This window comes from Amphibalanus amphitrite, unplaced genomic scaffold (assembly GCF_019059575.1).
Source record: "Amphibalanus amphitrite isolate SeventyFive unplaced genomic scaffold, NRLGWU_Aamphi_draft 000118F_arrow, whole genome shotgun sequence".
NCBI classification, from domain to species: Eukaryota; Metazoa; Arthropoda; class Thecostraca; order Balanomorpha; family Balanidae; genus Amphibalanus; species Amphibalanus amphitrite.
The window spans coordinates 628,371-649,037 of NW_024881613.1; the positions used below are offsets into that span (position 1 = coordinate 628,371).

A 20,667-nucleotide genomic window follows, 5' to 3' on the forward strand; every position below is an offset into this window, starting at 1 on the left:
TGGAGGCGTATGAATTCACGATGTTACAGGATGAAGTCAAAGGATGGAATAAATAGAGAGAAATAACAAACTCATGAAACGGAGAGAAGGACACGTTGAAAAGGGTGCTTGCGTTATTCCTCGCCTGCACAGGGGGTGGGGGGTTGATGTACCCTCCTAAGGTTTTTCGCGACTAACTCGCGTAAAAAGCGGCTGATTTGCAACGGAACTTTCAGTATCCTCGTATTGATCAATTTTACACAAACCCTGAAAATCTCATGACCCTGACCCAAATGACCTTCGACCTGTGACCTCTTTTCCGAGACCATGTTTGGCCGGAATCGCGATTCGGCGTATGTCGGCTCGCATTAGCCGCGCGTTTGCAAGCTTTTCGTGGTTTCAAACGTTCAAACATGTGATTTGATGTTGCTCGCATGCATTAGGGTGGGTGTCAAGGTCACTTGAAGGTCAGGTCAGGTCATTGACCTTTGGTGACCTCGGTTCACTTTTTCGAGTTTTACATGTTTCTAGGCTAGTTTTCGGAGCTGATTTCGAATTTAGCAACCATTTGAACATTTACGAAGTAGTTTTGGTGCCTTCGTAACATGTTACGAAGCTGTCAGATGCGGTTGACACGTACTACGAATACCCGTCACGACCCCTGCCGGTTGCCCTGACCTGACCTGACCCGACCTGGTCTAAATGCTTAACCCTCGCCCGCACATGGGGGGTGGTTGCCACCCCCCCCCCCCCAGGTAGTCTTTCTGCTCTGCACTCAACATTGTTATAGCTAGAAGGCTGATTTTTCGTATAGCTGCTCCTCTATCCTTTCTTGATGTCCACTGAAAATTTCAAGTTTCTTTGGTTTTTGGTTTCGGAGATATGACCTTGTTTTTCAGGTCATGTCATGACCCAAATGGCCAATTCTCAACATTTTGCGTTGGCTATGGGCCTTGTGAGCTTTTGACACCTTGATTTCGGCCTTTTTTGCCAGTCTCACCTCCCACCTATCATGGAACATGTTGTTCGACGATATACAGATATCAAGGTCAAGGTCAAGGTCAACCTAGGTCATCTAAGATAATTGCGTTTTAGGGAAGCGGAATTTACTTTTTGTGAAGTTTTTGACTACATTTTTGGTAAAAGCTTCTCAGATCATGATTTCATGTAATATGGACACATAAACGATCGGTGCACACATCAGTATACACACAGACACACACAGACATACAAACACACATAATTGACCTTGACCTAACTTGACCTGAAATGGCCTTAGCAGCAAAAACCTGGTCGGGTAGTGTGACAAAGAGGTTCTAGCTGGCTTGGCACCAGAAAACGGCATCGTCATCGGTATATGATAAGCAGCGCACTTGATATCCAACGGTGACCCAAAACAGCAACATTTTTTAGTTTGAACTGACCTGGAAGGTCAATGACTGACCTGAGAAGGTAAAACTGGGTATCATTGGATTTGTCTCTTCCCAAAGAATGTTTTTGGTCTTTACCGCTAAGCTCTATCTCTAACAGGAACGAAATGGCGCGGGGGGGTGGCAGCCCCCCCCCCCATGTGCGTTCTAGGATGGGAAAATAGCATGTGCGGGCGAGGGTTAAAGACATCATCTGTGATCAAAACTAACACGATATTCGTGATCAGCACCCCGGAAACCCCATAGCAGCCACACTTTACGACTTTCTAACAGGTCCCGATTTTCCCGATTTTCGGGTCATTGATCTGACCTGGAAGGTCACCCGATGACCTAGGACCTTAACCCGCGCCCCACTGGGGTCTGCGTATAACACGCCCTACTGGGGGGGGGGGCTATTCATAGCCCCCCTCCTAACTCCGAAACTACTGGGCCGATCGTCAAAATTCAAACGGCGTCTGATAGCCCCGGAAAAACTGTCGAAGCGATACCTAATTTCATTGACCTCGAGGTCACCGATGACATCACAGGTCAGGTCAAAGTAAAAATTATTAGCATTTTGGCTTGTTCACGTCACGTTCACGTTTTGGGCTCTGGCCGCCGTCTTACAAATCAGATCAGGCTCATTTTTGGTTCACACACTCGTGAACAGATGCTCTAGATACCCTGAGGGTACCAAACTTGTACTTTGATTTTCAGGTCAAGGTCAGGTCATCATAGGTCACGAAAATATTATTTATAGTCACCGTGGAAAATATTATATCATGCGTCGGTCACGTGACACATGTTTTATGGTCCACTTATGCCAAAGATTTCGAATTTGATGTCGTCTGTGTCATTCGAGGTCATTTTGAGTCGAATTTAGCTTAGGTCAGGTCACTTTCAGGTCAAAAAGGGTCAAATTTTGAAGTTAAAATTTTTCAACAAACAAGGTGTCTAATGGATGCAGTTTGAGCTCAGAAACACGATTGTGCTATTTATATTGGCGTACGATGTAAAATACGTGCTGAAAAATTGATTTGAAAAATTAATAATTGTGAATTTTTTTGCAATAATGCGTATCACTTGGCCATTTTTGAAGATATTTAGGTAAAACTTGCTAGAGTTATAAAAAAGTCCATTTTTTTCAAAAGGCTCATGGCCCGAAGTATTATTTTGGAGTTGGCACGTGCGAGACGCTAGAAAATAACGCAAGCTGAGATTAATTTCTCCAGGGGGGGTCGAAGTCTAGTTCATACTAGACTGGCAACCCCACGGCTGACGTCACGATCCCCAGCGTGACGTCACAGCCCCAGGGCATTGACCCCTTGAAGCTTGCAATATTTGATGGTGCTTACAGACAAACTGAACAAAGCTTGTACGTAACAAAAGAGTCATGCTTCTACGCTCGATGTGTTTATTGTGTTTTTAGCAGATAAAGCAGACAAAATTGTTCAAAGGCAGAAACAGCGAGGTGTACGCCAGTCGCCACGCATCGATCTCATCGCATATGGTGCCCCAAGAGGCGCAGCATTGCACCCGTGACCCCTCTTTATGTCCCTAAGGTCATTTCAGGTCAAGAATGGTCTCCAGCAGTTTTTTGTTTTACCGTAACCTTTGACAGAGATATGATTCTTGATTAACCCGAGCCCTGCTGGGGGGGGGGGGGGGGGGTGTTTCAACACCCCTTGTGGTTTTTCGCGAATATCTCAACGTTTTTGGTACACCTTATCATACATCAATTCTACACATGTTGTGAAAATTTCAGACCAAAGTCATTCAAGGTCAGGTCACCAGGTCACTTGAAGTGACCTCACCTCATAAAAAGTTTCAATGTCTGTCATAGCTACACCGAGTGACTGATCGCTTTAAAACTTTTAGCGATTGCTAAGAGCAATAGCATGTACAAAATGCATATCTCAGAATTTTGATATCGATGACCTATGGTCAGGTCAATTTTGCGACCTCCCCATTATAAGTCAATGAGAGAAAATTAAAATGCGCCTCTTTTGGACGAAAGACATTATAAACACTCCCAAACACCGAATTACAAGTGGTTTAGACACACTGAATATGAAAATGGTGTCCGTGACCCTTGTATATGCCCTGAGGTCATCTTAGGTCACGAATTGTATCTAACAGTTTTTCGCAAATAACTTTTGATAGAGACATGCTAGAGCAATGAAAACGCCTTAGATGTGTTTAGCTAGACGATACGGATCGACTGATATGCAACATGACCCTTTCCGGTCAGGTCATGACCTTGACCTGAGGTCAAGTTTTCAACTTGACCTTTCAAGGTCAAGTTATAGTTCATTCGATGCGTCTTGACGAGAGGAACACGATGCCGATGAAAGTAAGCTCGTACAAGGCTTGGGTCAAAAGTTATTGCAGAAAAACTGTTTCCGAAAAAATCGGCTTTTTTGCAGTTTTTGCCCCCTGCAGGCAAAACCGTTGACGTTAGGTCAAATCTGATAAAATTCCTCAGAAAGGGCGTTAATAGGGCTATCGAATGCGCTTTTCCGCGGCGCTGTAGCTCTATTGGTTCCCGAGTTATGCGTCGGCTTCTTGGAAATTGTCGACATTCGACCTGGAAATCGGCGAAATTTTGCCTTCAATGACCTCTGGTGACCTGACCTTTGACCTGACCAAAAAATTGACCGAAGTGATCTCGTCATTATTTTTGACGCTCTTTCGAACGCCGCCTTCCGCGTATCGCTACGTGGCCCAGGAGCCGAGTTAGAAGGGGGGTGTTCAAACCCCCCCCCCCCCCAGCAGGGCGTGGAAATCCAGGACCCCCAGCCGGGCGCGGGTTAAAGTTTCCAGGCATTCTCTGGTTCTCTGTCTCTTGATTTCTCAACCTGTCGGCTGTCTCAACCGTTCACGGTTTTCTGAAAGCTTCTGAGTGGCGGCTCTTCCACCAGCTATAAGCTGGTTGTTTCGTGGTTCTTGACTTATAGCAAAACTTCTGATTCTCAGACAATTTATGATCGATCACACTTAGATCACAAGGATGCTTCTACCGGGATAAAAACAGATATCTCTGCGTATCATTCACTTTACCACCAGGGACTGGCGACTTGCATTCTGTATAACATAATAAGTCTTTATTCTTATTTCTTTACGCGCTGAAATTAACCACCTGTGTCTGGAACCATGATATGATAAAGTAAAAATATTATGCCAAAGCTAGATAAATTAGATGAGCCCCGAAATACAGGAAAATATCCAAAGAGCTTGTTTTACCCTATTTCATAACAACAAAACTATCTGCAAATACGAGATAGCGTCCTTAGCAACCGCCCATAGCAACGTGTTTGTCTGAACCACGCATCTGGAAAATTAAGTAGATACTGGATAAGTCGACTAGAGTTTGGTCAAAACTACACTGAATTTGATTTCGAAATGGCTTTTTGTGAATCAAATGTAAAGTGACTTATTATTTCCTTTTAAATTTTCATACTATTAGAAAACATGCTTGTTTGCTCTATATTTGTAAAGAAACAACTGCAAGGACGAAATATCACGACAAATTCTAGTACCTTGTTGGTAGGAAACTTCGTCCAACCTTATGTTTTAGGGCCTTGAATTTCTCGGCCATTTTTGAAAGATAAGCACGGTGCAACGGAGCAAGTTGTTCAATTTAGCTTTTAAAACGTGTCACATTGCAGAATGTTAGTAATTTCATAGATTTGAGCCATTCTGTTGATTTTGCATGCAAATTTAACGTCACTCCTGTATTAACCCGCGCCCCACTGGGGGGGGGCTATTTATAGCCCCCCCTCCCGTTTTTCTGCAATAACTTCCAAACCCCTTGACGGATCGACGCCAAACTTTCAGTACCTTCGGCTGCATCAATTTGACACCTTGTGTCAAAATTTGAACTTCGTAGCTACCATAGGTCGGCCGGAAATGACGTCAGAGTGACGTCATGTTCGTCCGATTTCGACGCAAAACATTGAACCACGGCAATCGCTCCCAAGAGCTCAGTTTTTAAGCTAGATCCAATTTCTTTGCATGAAAGGACTCAAAATTGACCGCGCTATCAAACTGCTATCTCGGATTTTCAAAATTTTGAAAATTTCGAAAATTTAATATAATAATATTCAAAATTTATATTTTTATATTTTTTTCAGAAAGTTTTTGACTTTTCAAAAAAAACGGAATATATGTGACAGAACGCATGATTATGACTAACTCTAGCAAGTTTTAGCTAAATATCTTCAAAAATGGCCAAGTTATACGCATTATTGCAAAAAATTCACAATTATCAATTTTTCAAATCAATTTTTCAGCACGTATTTGACATCGTACACCAATATAAATGGCACCATCGTGTTCCTGAGCTCAAACTGCATCCAATAGACACCTTTTTTGTTGACAAATTTTAACTTCAAAATTTGACCTTTTTTGACCTGAAAGTGACCTGACCTAAGCTAAATTCGACTCAAAATGACCTCGAATGGCACAGACGACATCAAATTCGAAATCTATGGCCTAAATGGACCATAAAACATGTGTCACGTGACCGACGCATGATATCATATTTTCGTGACCTGTGATGACCTGACCCTGACCTGAAAATCAAGGTACAAGTTTGGTACCCTGAAGGTATCTAGAGCATCTGTTCACGAGTGTGGAAACCAAAAATGAGCCTGATCTGACTTGTAAGACGGCGGCCAGAGCCCAAAATGTGAACAAGCCAAAGTGCTAATAATTTTTACTTTGACCTGACCTGTGACGTCATCGGTGACCTCGAGGTCAATGAAATTAGGTTTCGCTCGACAGTTTTTCCGGGGCTATCAGACGCCGTTTGAATTTTGACGATCGGCCCAGTAGTTTCGGAGTTAGGAGGGGGGGCTATGAATAGCCCCCCCCCCCAGTAGGGCGTGTTATACACAGACCCCAGTGGGGCGCGGGTTAACCTTGATTCCACAGCTAGCCCATCACTTGAGAAATAGCAAGCGGCAACTATTTAAACATTCAAGACAGAATCTGTCGGGGGCCGGAATTCTGAGCGAAAAGCTCATGGAAAACATGTCATTATTTGCTGAAGCTGGTGACGTTCCGTATTGTTGTCTTGCATTGTGTTCTCGCATGCTACCTACAAACTTCAGTCGTCTTTTTATAAGTCTTTCCAGATTTAGTTGGCGCATACCCGACTTCTTCCCAGTGCAGAAATCGATCGATCAGCATTGTAATAGATCGGCAGATATACTGGCTCATGTTTCTTTTTGTACTCAACAGAAATAAATCTAAAACAAAATGTCAATCCGTGTGTTACTTTTGTAGGTCTGCAAACAGGTCATCCACGTCATCAGTTTAATCATTTGTTTAGTGCCTATGGCTAGACCCCGTGTGGAAGCATTTTCGATTCACAGTTCCTCATTATGAGTCGAATGTCTATACTTTTTTCCAAACTATCGCAAGTCAGAGACCAGCCCAGACCAGCCGACCGAGCCGGCCAGTGATTTCGAAACGTGCCAAGTGGTGCCAAGCGTGCCAAGCCGGTGTTCGTTGATTTCTGTAAAAACCATCACTTCGCACGTGACAATTCTAAAATCGATTTTCGGGCCGTGCGCCTTTTGAAAAAAAAAATGGACTATAGTAATAATAACGCGTTCTATCGCATATATTCCGTTTTTTTTCGAAAAGTCAAAAACTTTTTGGAAAAAATGTAAAAATGTAAATTTTGAATTTTATTATATAAAATTTTCGAAATTTTCAGAATTTCGAAAATCCGAGATAGCAGTTTGATAGCGCAGTCTATTTTGAGTCCTCTCATGCAAAGAAAATGGATCTAGCTTAAAAACTGAGCCCTTGGGAGCGATTGCCGTGGTTCAATGTTTTGCGTCGAAATCGGCCGTACATGACGTCACTCTGACGTCATTTCCAGCCGACCTATGGTAGCTAAGAAGTTCAAATTTCGACACAAGGTGTCAAATTGATGCAGCCGAAGGTACTGAAAGTTTGGCGTTGATACGTCAAGCGGTTTGGAAGTTATTGCAGAAAAACGGGAGGGGGGCTATGAATAGCCCCCCCCAGTGGGGCGCGGGTTAAAATTGGATATTATCGGCTTCCTCTCGTGACGGGCAGCACGCTCGTTTTTTTCCGCGAAGCTCTAGCTCGATCAGGGGCCAAACGCGAGGGGGGGGTCGTACCAACCAACCCTTGTGCCGTCGAAGGACGGAAAATGGCCTGCGCCGGCGAGGGTTAAAAGCTCCATGTGACATTTTACCGCCCTTTATTGTCTTTATATGAACAAGCCTAACTGACTCACAGCTACATATCTTAGTGCCTCTTTAGTGACTCTTTAGTGCCCTGCTACATATGTTACCATCACGCATATATATGCATGACGCATATGTATTACATATGTAATACATTGTATTACATGTTGATTTCATCACTTTTTGTCACTTATCAAGAGCTCTAGCTCCATGTTCATATATTCTAAGCATGTATTCTGATCTCTGGATCAAACATGTTAGAAAACATATGTGAAAACACGTCGAATGTGCTCATTTCAAGATTACAGATCAACTGATAAGCAGCATGGCGCTTTTCGGATGAAAAAAAATGCGTCTCGAATGCGAAGGATGATATGAAAAAATATCAAGGCAGACATGAGCCAACATTTATTTGCCAACATTTATTAGAGGGAGGGCTGATGGGTGCAAAATGACCTGACCCTGGATCTAACCTACAAAGGACCAAAAACCTTCCTTGATTGTCCGAAAATATCCAACAGTTGATAGCTCCATGACCCTGGAGCATTGCTATGGGATGCGTGAAAAGACTTTCCTCGTCTCGATCAATTACGACCGGACGATGTCATGGCGCAAGAAATGTGTTCTTTAGATTAAGCACAACTTAAACAGGGCATTTAAATGCCGCTCTCACCGTCAGGGGCGGATCCAGGATTTCTATAGGGTGGGGACAGTCAGCGCAGGAGCGGCACATTTTCCACCTACAGGGGCGGCATTCATAGGTCCGTTCCAGTCGCTTCCGAAAAAGTGTTCAACATCAAAGGTCAAGGTCAAGGTCATGCTCAAAATTGACCACAAACTTTGCACTTTTTCGTACATGTTGCGTGCTAACTTCCAATATGTTTTGAAATGTTTTGAGGCTTAGCAGGTCCCTATTTGTGGTTCATCTTACGATACAATGCTGTTCAAAGGTCAAGGTCACAGAAGAGTGCCCTTGCTAGAGGTTATTTTACTGATTCAAGTTAGTAATAATAAGTAAGACAATTCTGCCATCCGGAGGCTCTAAATGAAGGCTTAGAGGAAAATAGATGTCAGATTCGTGATCAGCGGGTACGGATCCATCATAAACGGCCTTTCATGTGTCAAGGTCAACCAAAGGTATTCGAGGTCACATGAGGTCAACATAAAACTTGACCTTTTTCCAAACAAAAAATATGTCACTCGACGCGGCTTGACAAGGCGAATGCGATGGTACCACTGCCGTAGCTCTAGGACCATTTTTTGTGGAAGTTATTTGCGAAAAAAAAACTAAACCCACAGCTCGGGGTCGTGGACCTGACCTCTGACCTCAGGTCACCAAAACTATTTTTCTATTTTTCTCTAGGTGAAACGCTACACAACCGTGCTCGTGATTTGTATTTATCTCTAAAACTCTATTTTTAGCAGCTACAGGGTGACACAAAAAAAACGGTCATCACCAAATTTCGAATAACTTCGGAAGTTTTATTCAGATCATCACCAAACTTCGGCCACTTAAGGTCACACCTATGTAGCATACATCCATTAAGTTTCAAGTCTTCACTACGAATACTTTTAGTACAGTGTGTGTTTTACTGACGCTCCACAATGTGCTCCAGGTGAGCGCCACGGCGCTGCAGGGCGTAGGCACACTTGCATCCGGCGGGCAAAGTTGTCGATAACCCGATGGCTGTGCACTTTACAGAGTGCAATGGCCTCTGGAGACAGTGCTCAGGGGGTGTGCTACCCCTGAAACGTTATTCTTATCGGGTTATCGTCAACTTTGCCCGCCGGAAGCAGGTGTGTCTACGCCCTGCAGCGCCGGGGCGCTCACCTGGAGCACATTGTGGAGCGTCCGTAAAACACACACTGTACTAAAAGTATTCGTAGTGAAGACTTGAAACTTGGTGGATGTCTGCTACATAGGTGTGACCTAAAGTGGCCGAAGTTTGGTGATGATCTGAATAAAACTTCCGAAGTTATTCGAATTTTGGTGATGACCGTTTTTTTTGTGTCACCCTGTATTTGAAGTTCGCGTCTGTGACGCCGAAGTTTGCCGTGCAGGGGTCTAGAAAAATTGACCCTTTGACGTCATCAATGGGGCTAGGTCTAAATTTTTTACTTCAGAAGATGTCAAATTAATGGCAGAAAAGTTACTGTGAGTTTCGCTTTCTTATCCCTAAGCATTCTGGAGCTATCGCAAATATTTTCCAGGGGGGGGGGGGCGAAAAACGCCCCTCCTGGCCCGCGAGGGTTAATGGGATGGTTACGGCGTAAGTTATTGGCGAAAAAGAGGAGGGATGGGTAAAATCCGCCCCCTTTCCACTGCGCGAGTTAAATAACCTAATATAACGCAATTGTCAATTATTGACCAGGCCTTATTCGAATATCTGAAAGAAGGTGCCGGTAAATTATGTTTGCTCTCAACCAAAATCATGACAGGATCCAAGATGTATTTGCGATGGTGCACAATTACGTTTAGCCCTAGGATGCAAAATACCTTTTAAAAATAAAACTTGGAGCATAATGCAAGAGAATCTCAGACGACACCTATGAGGTCAAATCCCGGATTATCGTCTCATGCATCCGCTTACATCTCTGCTGCAGTCGCAAAACAACACAACCAAATAGGGTCCTGATAAACAAATGGCATTGTTTCAACGAAACTATAAAGGAATTAACGTTTCACAGCATCCGAGCACAGCCCACAATCCACTCTTCCCTCGAACAGCAACCATTCTCTTTCTCTTGGGCCAATGGCTGGTTCTGAAATCATGTCAATATTATGGTAACAGCTTAAAACTTGGTAGTGGTGGTTGGGTGGTTAGGAATTTTGGTTTCCGCCAGGTCCATAATTATTTGCTTGGTGTTCCAATCCACTCAGAAGTACTTTTTTATGACAGTCTTCGATAAGGTTGCTCGTTTTCCAAAAAAAAAGTCTCCGGGTAAATGTCGTGAACTCGTTACGAGCGAGCGAGCGCAGCGAGCGAAGCGAAGTCTTTTCAATATAACGGAAAAATCTCAGTATGAGCGGCCCGGCCCGGCCCGGCCCGGCCCGGCCTGTAACGCTTTTGAGAGGCTTATATCTCAGCAACCGCAGGACCAATTGGCCTGCGGTCTTTTTTGCTGGGTAGCCCCATCCCTTCTACCCCGTAATTGACTACTTTTGATACATCTCAGTGACCGTCGTGGCACGTGCCACGTGAAAAGTCAAGGGTGTTCAAGCAGTTTTGCAAAAGTAATGATTTTGAGAGGCCCATATCTCAGTAGCGGCTTGAGCGATTGTCTTGCGGTAATTTTTATAGGGTAGCTGAATCTCTTCTACCAAAGGTCGGATACTCTTGATCTATGTGAGTGACCCCCACTGCACGTGCAAAATACAAAAAGAAGAGGTGCCAAATTTGTTCCTATTTCAGTAACTCGGTAATTACTGGGGCGATTTCGCTGAAACTTGGCATACAGGTAGGCACCCACCAGGCAATGCATTCCCATGTGTTGCGGTTAGGGTGCTACTGCACGTGCGCACGTGCAGGGGGCGTTTCCAGATCTCGAGAACGGCTGGACCGATTGCGCTCAAATTTGGTACACGGTTGGGGACCGGTTAGTAGGGTGCCGTGCAAAAGTCATTTTGGACCCCGTTTGCACGTGCGCACGTGCAGAATACCGCTTCCAGATCTCAGGAACGGCTGGGCCGATTGCGTTCAAATTTGGCACACCGCTAGCGACCGGTTAGAAGGGTGCTTTGCACAAGCCCGTTGGAAGTACCCTCTCGCCCTTCCGCACGTGCAAGGCTCACAATCTCGCTCGCTCGTTCTTCGCCCAAAAGGCGTTTTACTGGTTTTATCAATTTGATAATCACATTTTAATAAAGGGCCTTATCTTCATTTGAACGGATTTCAGTGAGTACTCGTATCCTCTCCACTTTTGCCAATTCACACCGTCCGCGTAGCTGGAGTGTTCACCTCCCAGGTAGAGGCCATTGAGGTTCGCCAAATGGCATTTCTCGTACCACCAACCTCCCTTGTAAGAAATGGCACAGTTTGCGGTCTTGTGCACATCTTGGTCTTTGTCTTTAGTTGTGAATTGCTTCTCAAAGTGGATTTTAAGGCTATCCCCGGCAGTACCTGAGTAGTTGGCGGCATGTAAACGGTAGCCGTCTGCCTCTGACGATATCTTGAAGTCCTGATACAGCGCGAACCTCTTCTCGCCTTCAAAGTCTTCCATGTCGATGCGCAGCTCGTAGCGCCGGTCCAGAAGCGATGTGGTGTGGAACAGGTGCTCCAGCCCCCACCAGAACTCCCCATCCAGCGCGCCGAAGCCCCACTTGTACGCCTCCCAGCCGAGGAAGAAGTCCTGTCGCGGCTGGATATCTGCCCTGCGCTGGAACACGGTCCAGCCGCCGCCGTCGGTGTCCTGGTCGCAGAGGGCCGGCACCGGCTGCCTCAGGCCCGGCCGCAGCAGGTGGACGCCGCTCCGGGCACCGGCAGGCAGGTCACTACAGTCCCGGACTGGACTGGACTGGACGTCCGCCAGCCTGGACTCCAGCTGAGACTGGACTTGGCCGAGCCGCGTGTCGATCTGGGACTGAACGCGGTCCAGTTTGGACTCCAACCGGGCGTGAACAGTTCCTAGTCGTGCTTCTGTCTGGGCCTGAATTCCATCTAGTGTTGACTTTAGATCAGAGTCCAGTCTTCCAAGTCCCTCCTCCATGCCTTGAAGTTGGCGCTGAAGTGAGACATTTTGAGACTGTTGTCCTCCTTGAATATCGTCGATTTTTGCCATCAGCTCCGTCACCTGGGACTGCACTCCATCAACCTTCGATGTGAAATCAAGGTGGCCTTTCTTCAGGCCTACCTCGATCTCTTGCAGATGGATCTGAACTGTGGAATTTTGTGCCTCCTGTCCTCCCTGAATCCTGTCCAGTCTCACGGCCAGTTCAGTCAGTTGAGTCTGCAGTCCGGCCAGCCGGCCGTCCAGCTCGGCGACCTCAGGCTCCACGGCCGAGCGGACGATCCTGCCGACGGTTGACCAGAGCAGGTCCAGCGTGCTGGCCAGACAGGCCTCGCCGGCGCGGCGGCCGGGTCGGCCGGCTGATGAGCGGAGACGGCGCCTCCGTCCAGCCCCGTCAGACAGGTCAGCAGCAGCGGCAGCAGCAGCGGCACCAGCGGCCACCGAGGGGGAGCGCCGGCGTGCGAGGCCATGACGAGCAGCCGGAGATGTGCACTAGCCACGCTGTGTAGACGGATACTGTCTCTTAGGCCGCAGACAGCGGCTGTATATACGTGTTCAGAGGCTGGGCAGGGAGCTGTTTATGTTCTCTGGGGCAAACCAGCCGCTAGACAGTTCTGAAACTCGACTTGATGTTTAGGTGTTAGCGGTAGTTTAACCCTCGCCCGTTAACGGTATTTTGCCACCTTCGCCCATGCAGGGGGGGGGGTTGGTGCGACCCCCCCCTGGCGTTTGAAAACGGAGCGTCGTAGAGCTTAGCGGAAAAGACCAACGGATTGCTCTCAACGAGATCTCGCGATTGGTGGTATATTTTTTGGTCCTAGGTCAACATTTGACCTACTTATGACCGGTCAAAGGTCAAATTTTCGGAAAAATCGAACTTTTTCAGATTTCCGCGCCGATTGCGGCAAAACGGTAAGAGATATCGACTTGAAACCTTCACTATCGTGATCCTTGATCAATTCTCTATCGTTTGGTGTGTATTTCGATGTCATAACTCTAAAAATGATGCGTTGGGAGCATCGGAAGTCTGCAAGGTCATTTGTGCATTTTGTCACGTCAGGCGTGTGACGTCACTGACCTGACCCTGACCCAAAATGAACTACAAGAAACAACCGACGATGCCTGAAATGGATAGCAAATTCGAATTCAGGGCATCAAAATACCCCGAAAAGGCATACAAGTGCAAGAAGTCATTACAGGTCAACCGAGGTCACTGACCTGACCTTGACCTTTAGTAACCTTGAAAAGGTCAACGGACATTGTGCCAATGTCAAATCAGCCAGTTATGATTCTAAAACAATCCATCAGTGTGTCAGGTCAGTCGGCATTTATACCAATGTGAAGCAATCTCCAATTTAGCGTAAATCTGGCCGGAGGTTGTTCCCTTTATGACGTCATAACTCCGTGACCTGACATGACCTTGACAAAAAAAACCAAAAGTTGCGCAAAGGATGCCTAATAGGGTACTGAAAATTTGAGCAGGCTATCTGAAACGGTTCGGCGTGTAGCTAAGAAAAACCTCAGGGGGGGGGGGGTTGCACCAACCCCCCCCCCCCCTACATGGGCGAGGGTTAATTTATAACCAGCTTGCAAAACATCTGTATACCTACCTCCAGCCATCTGTCTGTAGGAATGACAGACAATAAACACTTGGAAGCCTAGTACCCTCTATAATATTTATGTAAACCATGTGGACATCAGCAGAGTACTCGTACCTACATTTATATTAGTGACTGCTCCCCCTCCCCCCGGTGAACAGAGGTCTCTTGCACCAAACTACCTAGCTAGGTAAAATCGAAAAACCGGTTTCAGAATAAGCTAATCTAACGATGGTAAATTTGTTTGCAATAGCCCAATACATAATCCTACATGTGCTTGCTAAATTTTGCACGTAAATTGTTACATTTGAGACTTGGACTGGGTATACGATGCAAAATAATCCAAGCATTGGTGCAAGAGGATTTTGGTACAAGAGGCGTCTTGTTTTAAAACACTACAAAATGCACCTACTGATGAAAAAGGCACTTAGCTAGTTAACGTCAAAATAACCTGATGATCATAGAGAGCATATGATAATATATATCATAGACCTCTGTACACCTGGACTGAGCGCAGAAATTTCGGCCATGACCATAGTGGCCCTAACTTTCAGATGTTATATCTCGAGATCAGTAACACCGAGATAGGTCCGGTCTTCACTGTTTGATGGCCCCGTGCATTAAAAATTGAATGCAATGTCTCCGGGAGATATCGGCTGGCACAGAGGAGGGTCTGCGCGTGGCGCGTGAGGGGTGTTTACAAAGTTGGTCTAATGATATCTCCAAAACCGCGTCACTGATTGAGCTCAAATTTGGTATGTGACCAGATACAATACATCCGACACTATCACATTTGTCAAATAGGGGTTGCTGGTGCACGTGCGCACGTGCGCACCCCTTCTTTATATCTCAGTAACCACTGGCCCGATTGAGCTCAAATTTGGTATGTGGCCAGATGACATACATTAGCCACTATTGCATTTCTGAAACAGGGGGTGCTGGTGCACGTGCGCACGTGCGCACCCCTTCTTTATATCTCAGTAACCACTGGCCCGATTGAGCTCAAATTTAGTATGTGGACAGATGACATCAATTAGCCACTAGTGCATTTCTGAAACAGGGGGTGCTGGTGCACGTGCGCACGTGCACACCCCTTCTTTATATCTCAGTAACCACTGGCCCGAGCAAGCTCAAATTCGGTGTGTTGTCAGATGTCATAGATCTACCACAATCCCATGTTTCGAAGAGGGGTGTTGCTGCACGTAAGCGCGTGCACAGTGCACACCCCTTCTTTATATCTCCGGAAGTACAGGGTGTCTCATAAGTTCGTTCTCACATTATATTTGCATGTGAAACAGAGTACATTGCGTCTTGATATATTTGTGACCCCTCAATGTGCTCCCCATTTAATAGGCAAACACATGAACACATGCTGCGGCATGCCAACCAGCATGTTTGGCTGCATAGCAAGCTTAAAGTTAATCCAGACTGACTTGACATGCGTCGTGAGCTCCTCGAGGCTGGAACAGCGCTACGCTTCGACGAGCCTAATTTTCAGCATAACCAACAAATTTTTATGAAATTTTGATCCGATGAGGTGCCTGGCATGTGGTCTTGCCACAAACGCCTGTCACAGTCTCCTTGCACCGCTTTTAAGCTTTGCTTGACCTGTGCACTGATGCACTGTCTTGCCTGAAGATGGGCCTACGACCTCTCGGATGCCATTTTCTCCTCTATAAATGTGTTCATACTCGCGGTTCGAGTTCAGCTTGAGGGTTGAAACTCCTCCCAGATGTTCTTGGAAAAGCATTATGCTTCCCAAAGCTGTTTCTGGGACACCAATCGCAACCTGGTCAGCGTCTGGACGCCTATAACCCCACAATACCGTGACCTTGGCCTTTCGCATAGGAACATAACGGGACGAAACGGAGGCCTCCTCCTTCGCCCTTATGGGGTTGTTTTCGGGTTTGGACGGGTGTTTCATCTCGAACGTGGACTATTTAGTCCAGATGACCTGGTTGATGTCCTCAGCCCTTTAGTTTTTTTAGCCTCAGGCATAACGAAACTCATGTTTGGCCATTTTAAGACGTTTTTGACTGTTTTGAGCCCTCCGGTAAGCAAAGCTTAAGTAACCTTGATTTATGTACCCCGAAATAACACTCTTAGACAGCTGGTAATCCATCCTGAAAAGTCTGCTTACCAACTTTCTAACCCTTTGACCTTTTTGATGGCCACTTTGGCGCCACACAGTTTTGGCCACATGGCTCACTCCTGAGAGCTGACAAAAAAAGAGGATAAACTTGCAATGATTGACTCCCGACAAATCATCGGTGTCACTTGCTGACTGTGCTTCCAGTTAGCGATGGACATTGTCTACAGACTGGTAGGCCTCAATCACCCTCAATCGTCGCGAATGGTCACGTGCTGACTAAATACCGAGACGTACCCGTATTGGAGACCTCTGTGTTGCGGCGTTAGCCGTCTGTGTAGAAAACGGGCTCTCCAGCAAAAACTATTTTGTCTACAGAAATTAGTTACTGTGGAGCATATTTCTACCAGCCATGGCAACCACGTAAGCCCAGTAACGAACCAATTTCAGCGTGCCTTTAAGCAAGAGAGCCTAAAAACGTAAAATTTAGGTGAGAACGAACTTATGGGACACCCTGTACAGGCCTGATTTAATTCGAATTTGGTATATCGCCAGACGTCATATATTTACCACTCTCACATTTACAGAGCGGAGGAGGGCTCGGATGCACGTGCATTACACGCGCCTTTACCTACTTTAATAGTTCTAGGCCTCCGGATATCTGTGTTTCCGATTGTATGTTAATTAGTTCAAGTAAGGTGGTAGACGTGGCTGATTATCTGTGCGATACCTTACCGGGGCTGCATTTCATTCCGCACCATTTTTTTCTTATAATTGTGAATGAGCGACTCCCGGTAATAGCAATAAATTGACATGGAAAATGGTATGAAGATCGGCTATGTTAATAAAGATATAGGAAGCAATAAACGAAGCAACGATTTTATTTAGAAAAAAACTTAGTGCTAATTTTTTGTACGTGACGTCTGTTTTAAATAAATTTCCACATCAACAAATGGTACACCATCTTGAAGAAACTCCAAAAAGCGCTAAATGCAATCCGCGCATCAGACGGTTCTATCGAAATCTCGTGACATTGCGAGAAAAATCATAAAAATGTACATTGAAAACGAGTATTCGCGATACACATCAAAGATTAAGAAAGTGTAGCCTTGATTTATTTTTATTGTTTTTATGAAGTTGTGCGTGATTTAAATACTATAGAATATTTAGATGTTTTAGTCATTGGTTCGAAAGGTTTATGTTGTTACAGACCATTGCTTGACATTGTTGGTATGCCACATTTCAACTACGTTCCGAGTTTTTGAAGAAGGTTCATGCCAGTTCATGCATTGACGAATCCCAGAGAATGATCTAATGCGGCGACAAGGCACCACACCAGCTGCCTTCAGGCTTCAGGTCAAGTTTTAGGTGAGTGGTGTCATCGGTGGTCGCCGTAAAACTACTGTATACCAATGATCGATTCATCACTTGAAAACGATGGCTTTCTACATCGCCGAAAACAGTAATGCTATTTTACTTTTTTTTCTTTTGGCCATCCATGACTGAGTACCAAAGTAGCCTTATGCTCTTATCTTAATCGTAGTTTTCATGGTTTGAATCCCCAACAATGCTGTTTATGTTTAATGCCAGTACTGAATTACAATTAATGTTTCTTTTCATACAGACGCTTTTGAGACAGAAGTCACGGTAGCAGTACTTAGATATTGAAGAGTCAAAAACTGCATTGTTTCATTATGCAAGAGGTTCTTCTTAGATTCAGATAATTTGTCACCGACCGTCCACCTACCTATAATGGTACCTACATCGATATGCGGCCTGGTCACCTCGTGGTGTGCAGAGGACAGAACTGCCTAATTCAGTAGGTATGTACCTGTAGCAAGGGAAATTAGAAAAAAATAAAAAAAGAAACACGGGGATAAGTACTGCATCTTGCGGTTATTTGTAGCAAGGGAAATTAGAAAAGGTAAGAATAAGAATAAAGAGCTGCATCTTTTCGGTTCCTCAAACACCGCGGTCCACTGTCGTTCGGCTGGTTGTAGCAGAAGAGAGAGAGAGAGCAAATTGCTGCTGGGAGATCCTCGATAGTAAAGCTGGTAGAACAGGGGAGCTTGAGAGTCTTGGAAAAGATCCCGAGAGAGATCTAGATATCCTGAGATGGAGATTAGATCCTGAGATGGAGATTTAGATACAGATCCACCCTGCATACAAATACATCTGATGGAAGATGCTTTTTAATTTAGAGGCTTGATGATTCTGTTCATTGTATAGACCATGATGCACGAGATGCTTCTTCACTGCTCGGATTAGGGATAGAGGGATCCGATCAGCTGAGTTTGCGGCACAGTTGGGCAGGTGAAGGACAGGGCATTCGAGGTCCCGATGACCACTGCCAAACTTATGGGTGGTAATTACATTGATTAATTGAATGTGATCATTCGTCCAGTCACCCATTCCTATATCACTGGCCTTCTCATTACGAAAATTGCCCACGTAATTCGTATTAGCGTTGCTATTTTAAGTTGCCCTCGAGATTAAATTAGTTTGACTGTCCTAACTGAGCTTCGCTAAACTCCCATCGGCCTTATCCTAAGATTCATCCTTTACCATTTTCACTCTCATCCTCTCTCAACATTCGTTCGTCATATATTCACCCAAATTTATGTAGCGCCCCTCAAATTCCCTCCGATGATGTTAGGTGCCTGACTAAAAGCGATCTCCCCGGCGAGATAAATGTCTCTTTCCGAAATCCATATGCATGCCCCGCTAACCGGCGACAAAGATACTTATCGCAGGGCCGTCCAGAATAATTGCACAAATATCCACCCTACTAATTTATGGGATTCACTACACGTCCGATAGACTTATGGTACACACATACACGATTTATATCCGACTTATCTCTCTACCGGGAGAGATTACCTATGCCCTCTTCCGGTCCGCGTGTAACATTCCCGTTCACGACCCAGGGACCACAGTTCATATCCTGGAACTATCCTTAAACCATGGGATTTACTCTTCAAGGCCTTACGTGTCCTGGAGTACATTCTTCCCTCCCCTGAGGCTGTCCAGTACCGATTAGAGTACCTTTACGAAATAAGTATGAGGACTTACCCGGGACACTACGGCTCGCCTTATCCGCCCTTTGGGTGACTCACCCCTGACCATCGGCCTCTTGCCTTTGGCATAACTTACTCTCCACTGTACTGTGCCAATCTTCCCCGTTCCCCCCTGCCGTAGAAACCTCTCACTGCCTTCTCACCCAGTGTTACCTAAGCGGGAAAATTAACAGTGGCCGGTACCACTCGCGGAAAACGTGCATATGCCCTGCGTACGTGACGGTGTGTCCCTCTTAACATTCCGGTCTGGACGTGGGTTTAGAGAAGTGCATCTGTGTCTCATACAGTCATGCTGGTAAACGTTACGCCATAGGAGACGGGCGAACAAGCCGTCTGTGCTTCACAATGCCCTGTGCCAATATTGGTGGAATAATTATTGGCGCTAACTCGCAAGAACACGAATAACAGAAACGCATTATTTATCCAAACCAAATCGTAATCTCAAGACATAAATTCTGCTGCACACGTGAATCCAATCATCAGTTCTCGTATACAATCCTAGTAGACCTTGAACCGCTCTTGATTTAATCAGATGATCTAGAACCAATTAGTACACACCGATCTGCCGTCTGGTTGTGATCCACCGTATCATAGTGAATTACTGAATGCTCAAACGGAAATGACTCCTTGAAACTCGTTCGATAGCTTCTGATGGGCTACTAGTTACCTATACAAATTATCTTTATAGAGTGCCAGAATATTGTCATAGGGGTCCCTAGCCTTTCATAGAAAATCTAATTTAAATCATCCTATTAGCAGTAACCAATGCACATCAAATGAACTGCAGTCCTAGATATCATAAAGCATGTCATATTTAAAATTATGCATTAACTGTTTACGTTCTTATCCCGTTGCAACTTTCTACAACTAACCATGTTTCTATACGATGACCTTCACCTACCGCACGCGCCCCAATTACGGCTAACCCACTGCCCCTGTTGTGGCTGCTCCTCGCGCCCTCTGGCGGCTCAACGCCCGCGTCGGGGACGACGAATACCACGGCCGCCGGCCGGCGCCGCGTCGACACCGTCAGTCACCGTCACGCCGTTATGGGCGCGTCAACACTCGCGGTACAGTGCTCGTGCGTGTTGTCTCTTCTGGCCGGGTAGATTCACCGGATGTGTCAATGAGTGTAAATCTGGTAAAATATCGCTGCAATATCTCCCTGTTCGACATCTCATCAGCTCCATTCCACGTAAGTTTTTTTTAAAAATTAAATTCCTGTCCCATTTAATCGTTTCCTAACAAAGATGGTCTTTGCTAATATTTATTCTACAGAAGCACAACGATCGGTACCTATATTAGTCGCATATTAGTTCTAACCACAAACAATTCTACAGCTACCTATTACTCGACATTTCGCAATTTCAATGACGCAAAGTACAAGGACCATCTAAAGTCGCAAAGTGTCAAAACCGTCGACCTCATACCACTACTCTCAACTCTGCACCTATGTAACAGAAGAAATTCCGCCGTAAGCTCAAGCATTCGTATCTGTCGAAAATCATAACTCATAGCCATATTCATAGATCGATTGCATGAATCAGTCGTCACCTTAAA

General features: G+C 45.4%; 1 protein-coding gene across 1 annotated transcript; it reads right to left on the bottom strand.

Annotated features, from left to right (window-relative positions):
• Positions 1-11,451: 11,451 nt before the first annotated feature.
• LOC122381335 (microfibril-associated glycoprotein 4-like) lies at positions 11,452-12,846 on the bottom strand. Its single transcript, XM_043365372.1, has one exon. It carries the CDS (start codon positions 12,392-12,394, stop codon positions 11,468-11,470), a length of 927 nt encoding a protein of 308 aa, XP_043221307.1. The 5' UTR covers positions 12,395-12,846; the 3' UTR covers positions 11,452-11,467.
• Positions 12,847-20,667: the final 7,821 nt, after the last annotated feature.

Excerpts from the sequence above, each read along its gene's own strand:
- LOC122381335 (XM_043365372.1), bottom strand. The coding sequence starts at position 12,394 with ATGGCAAAAATCGACGATATTCAAGGAGGACAACAGTCTCAAAATGTC.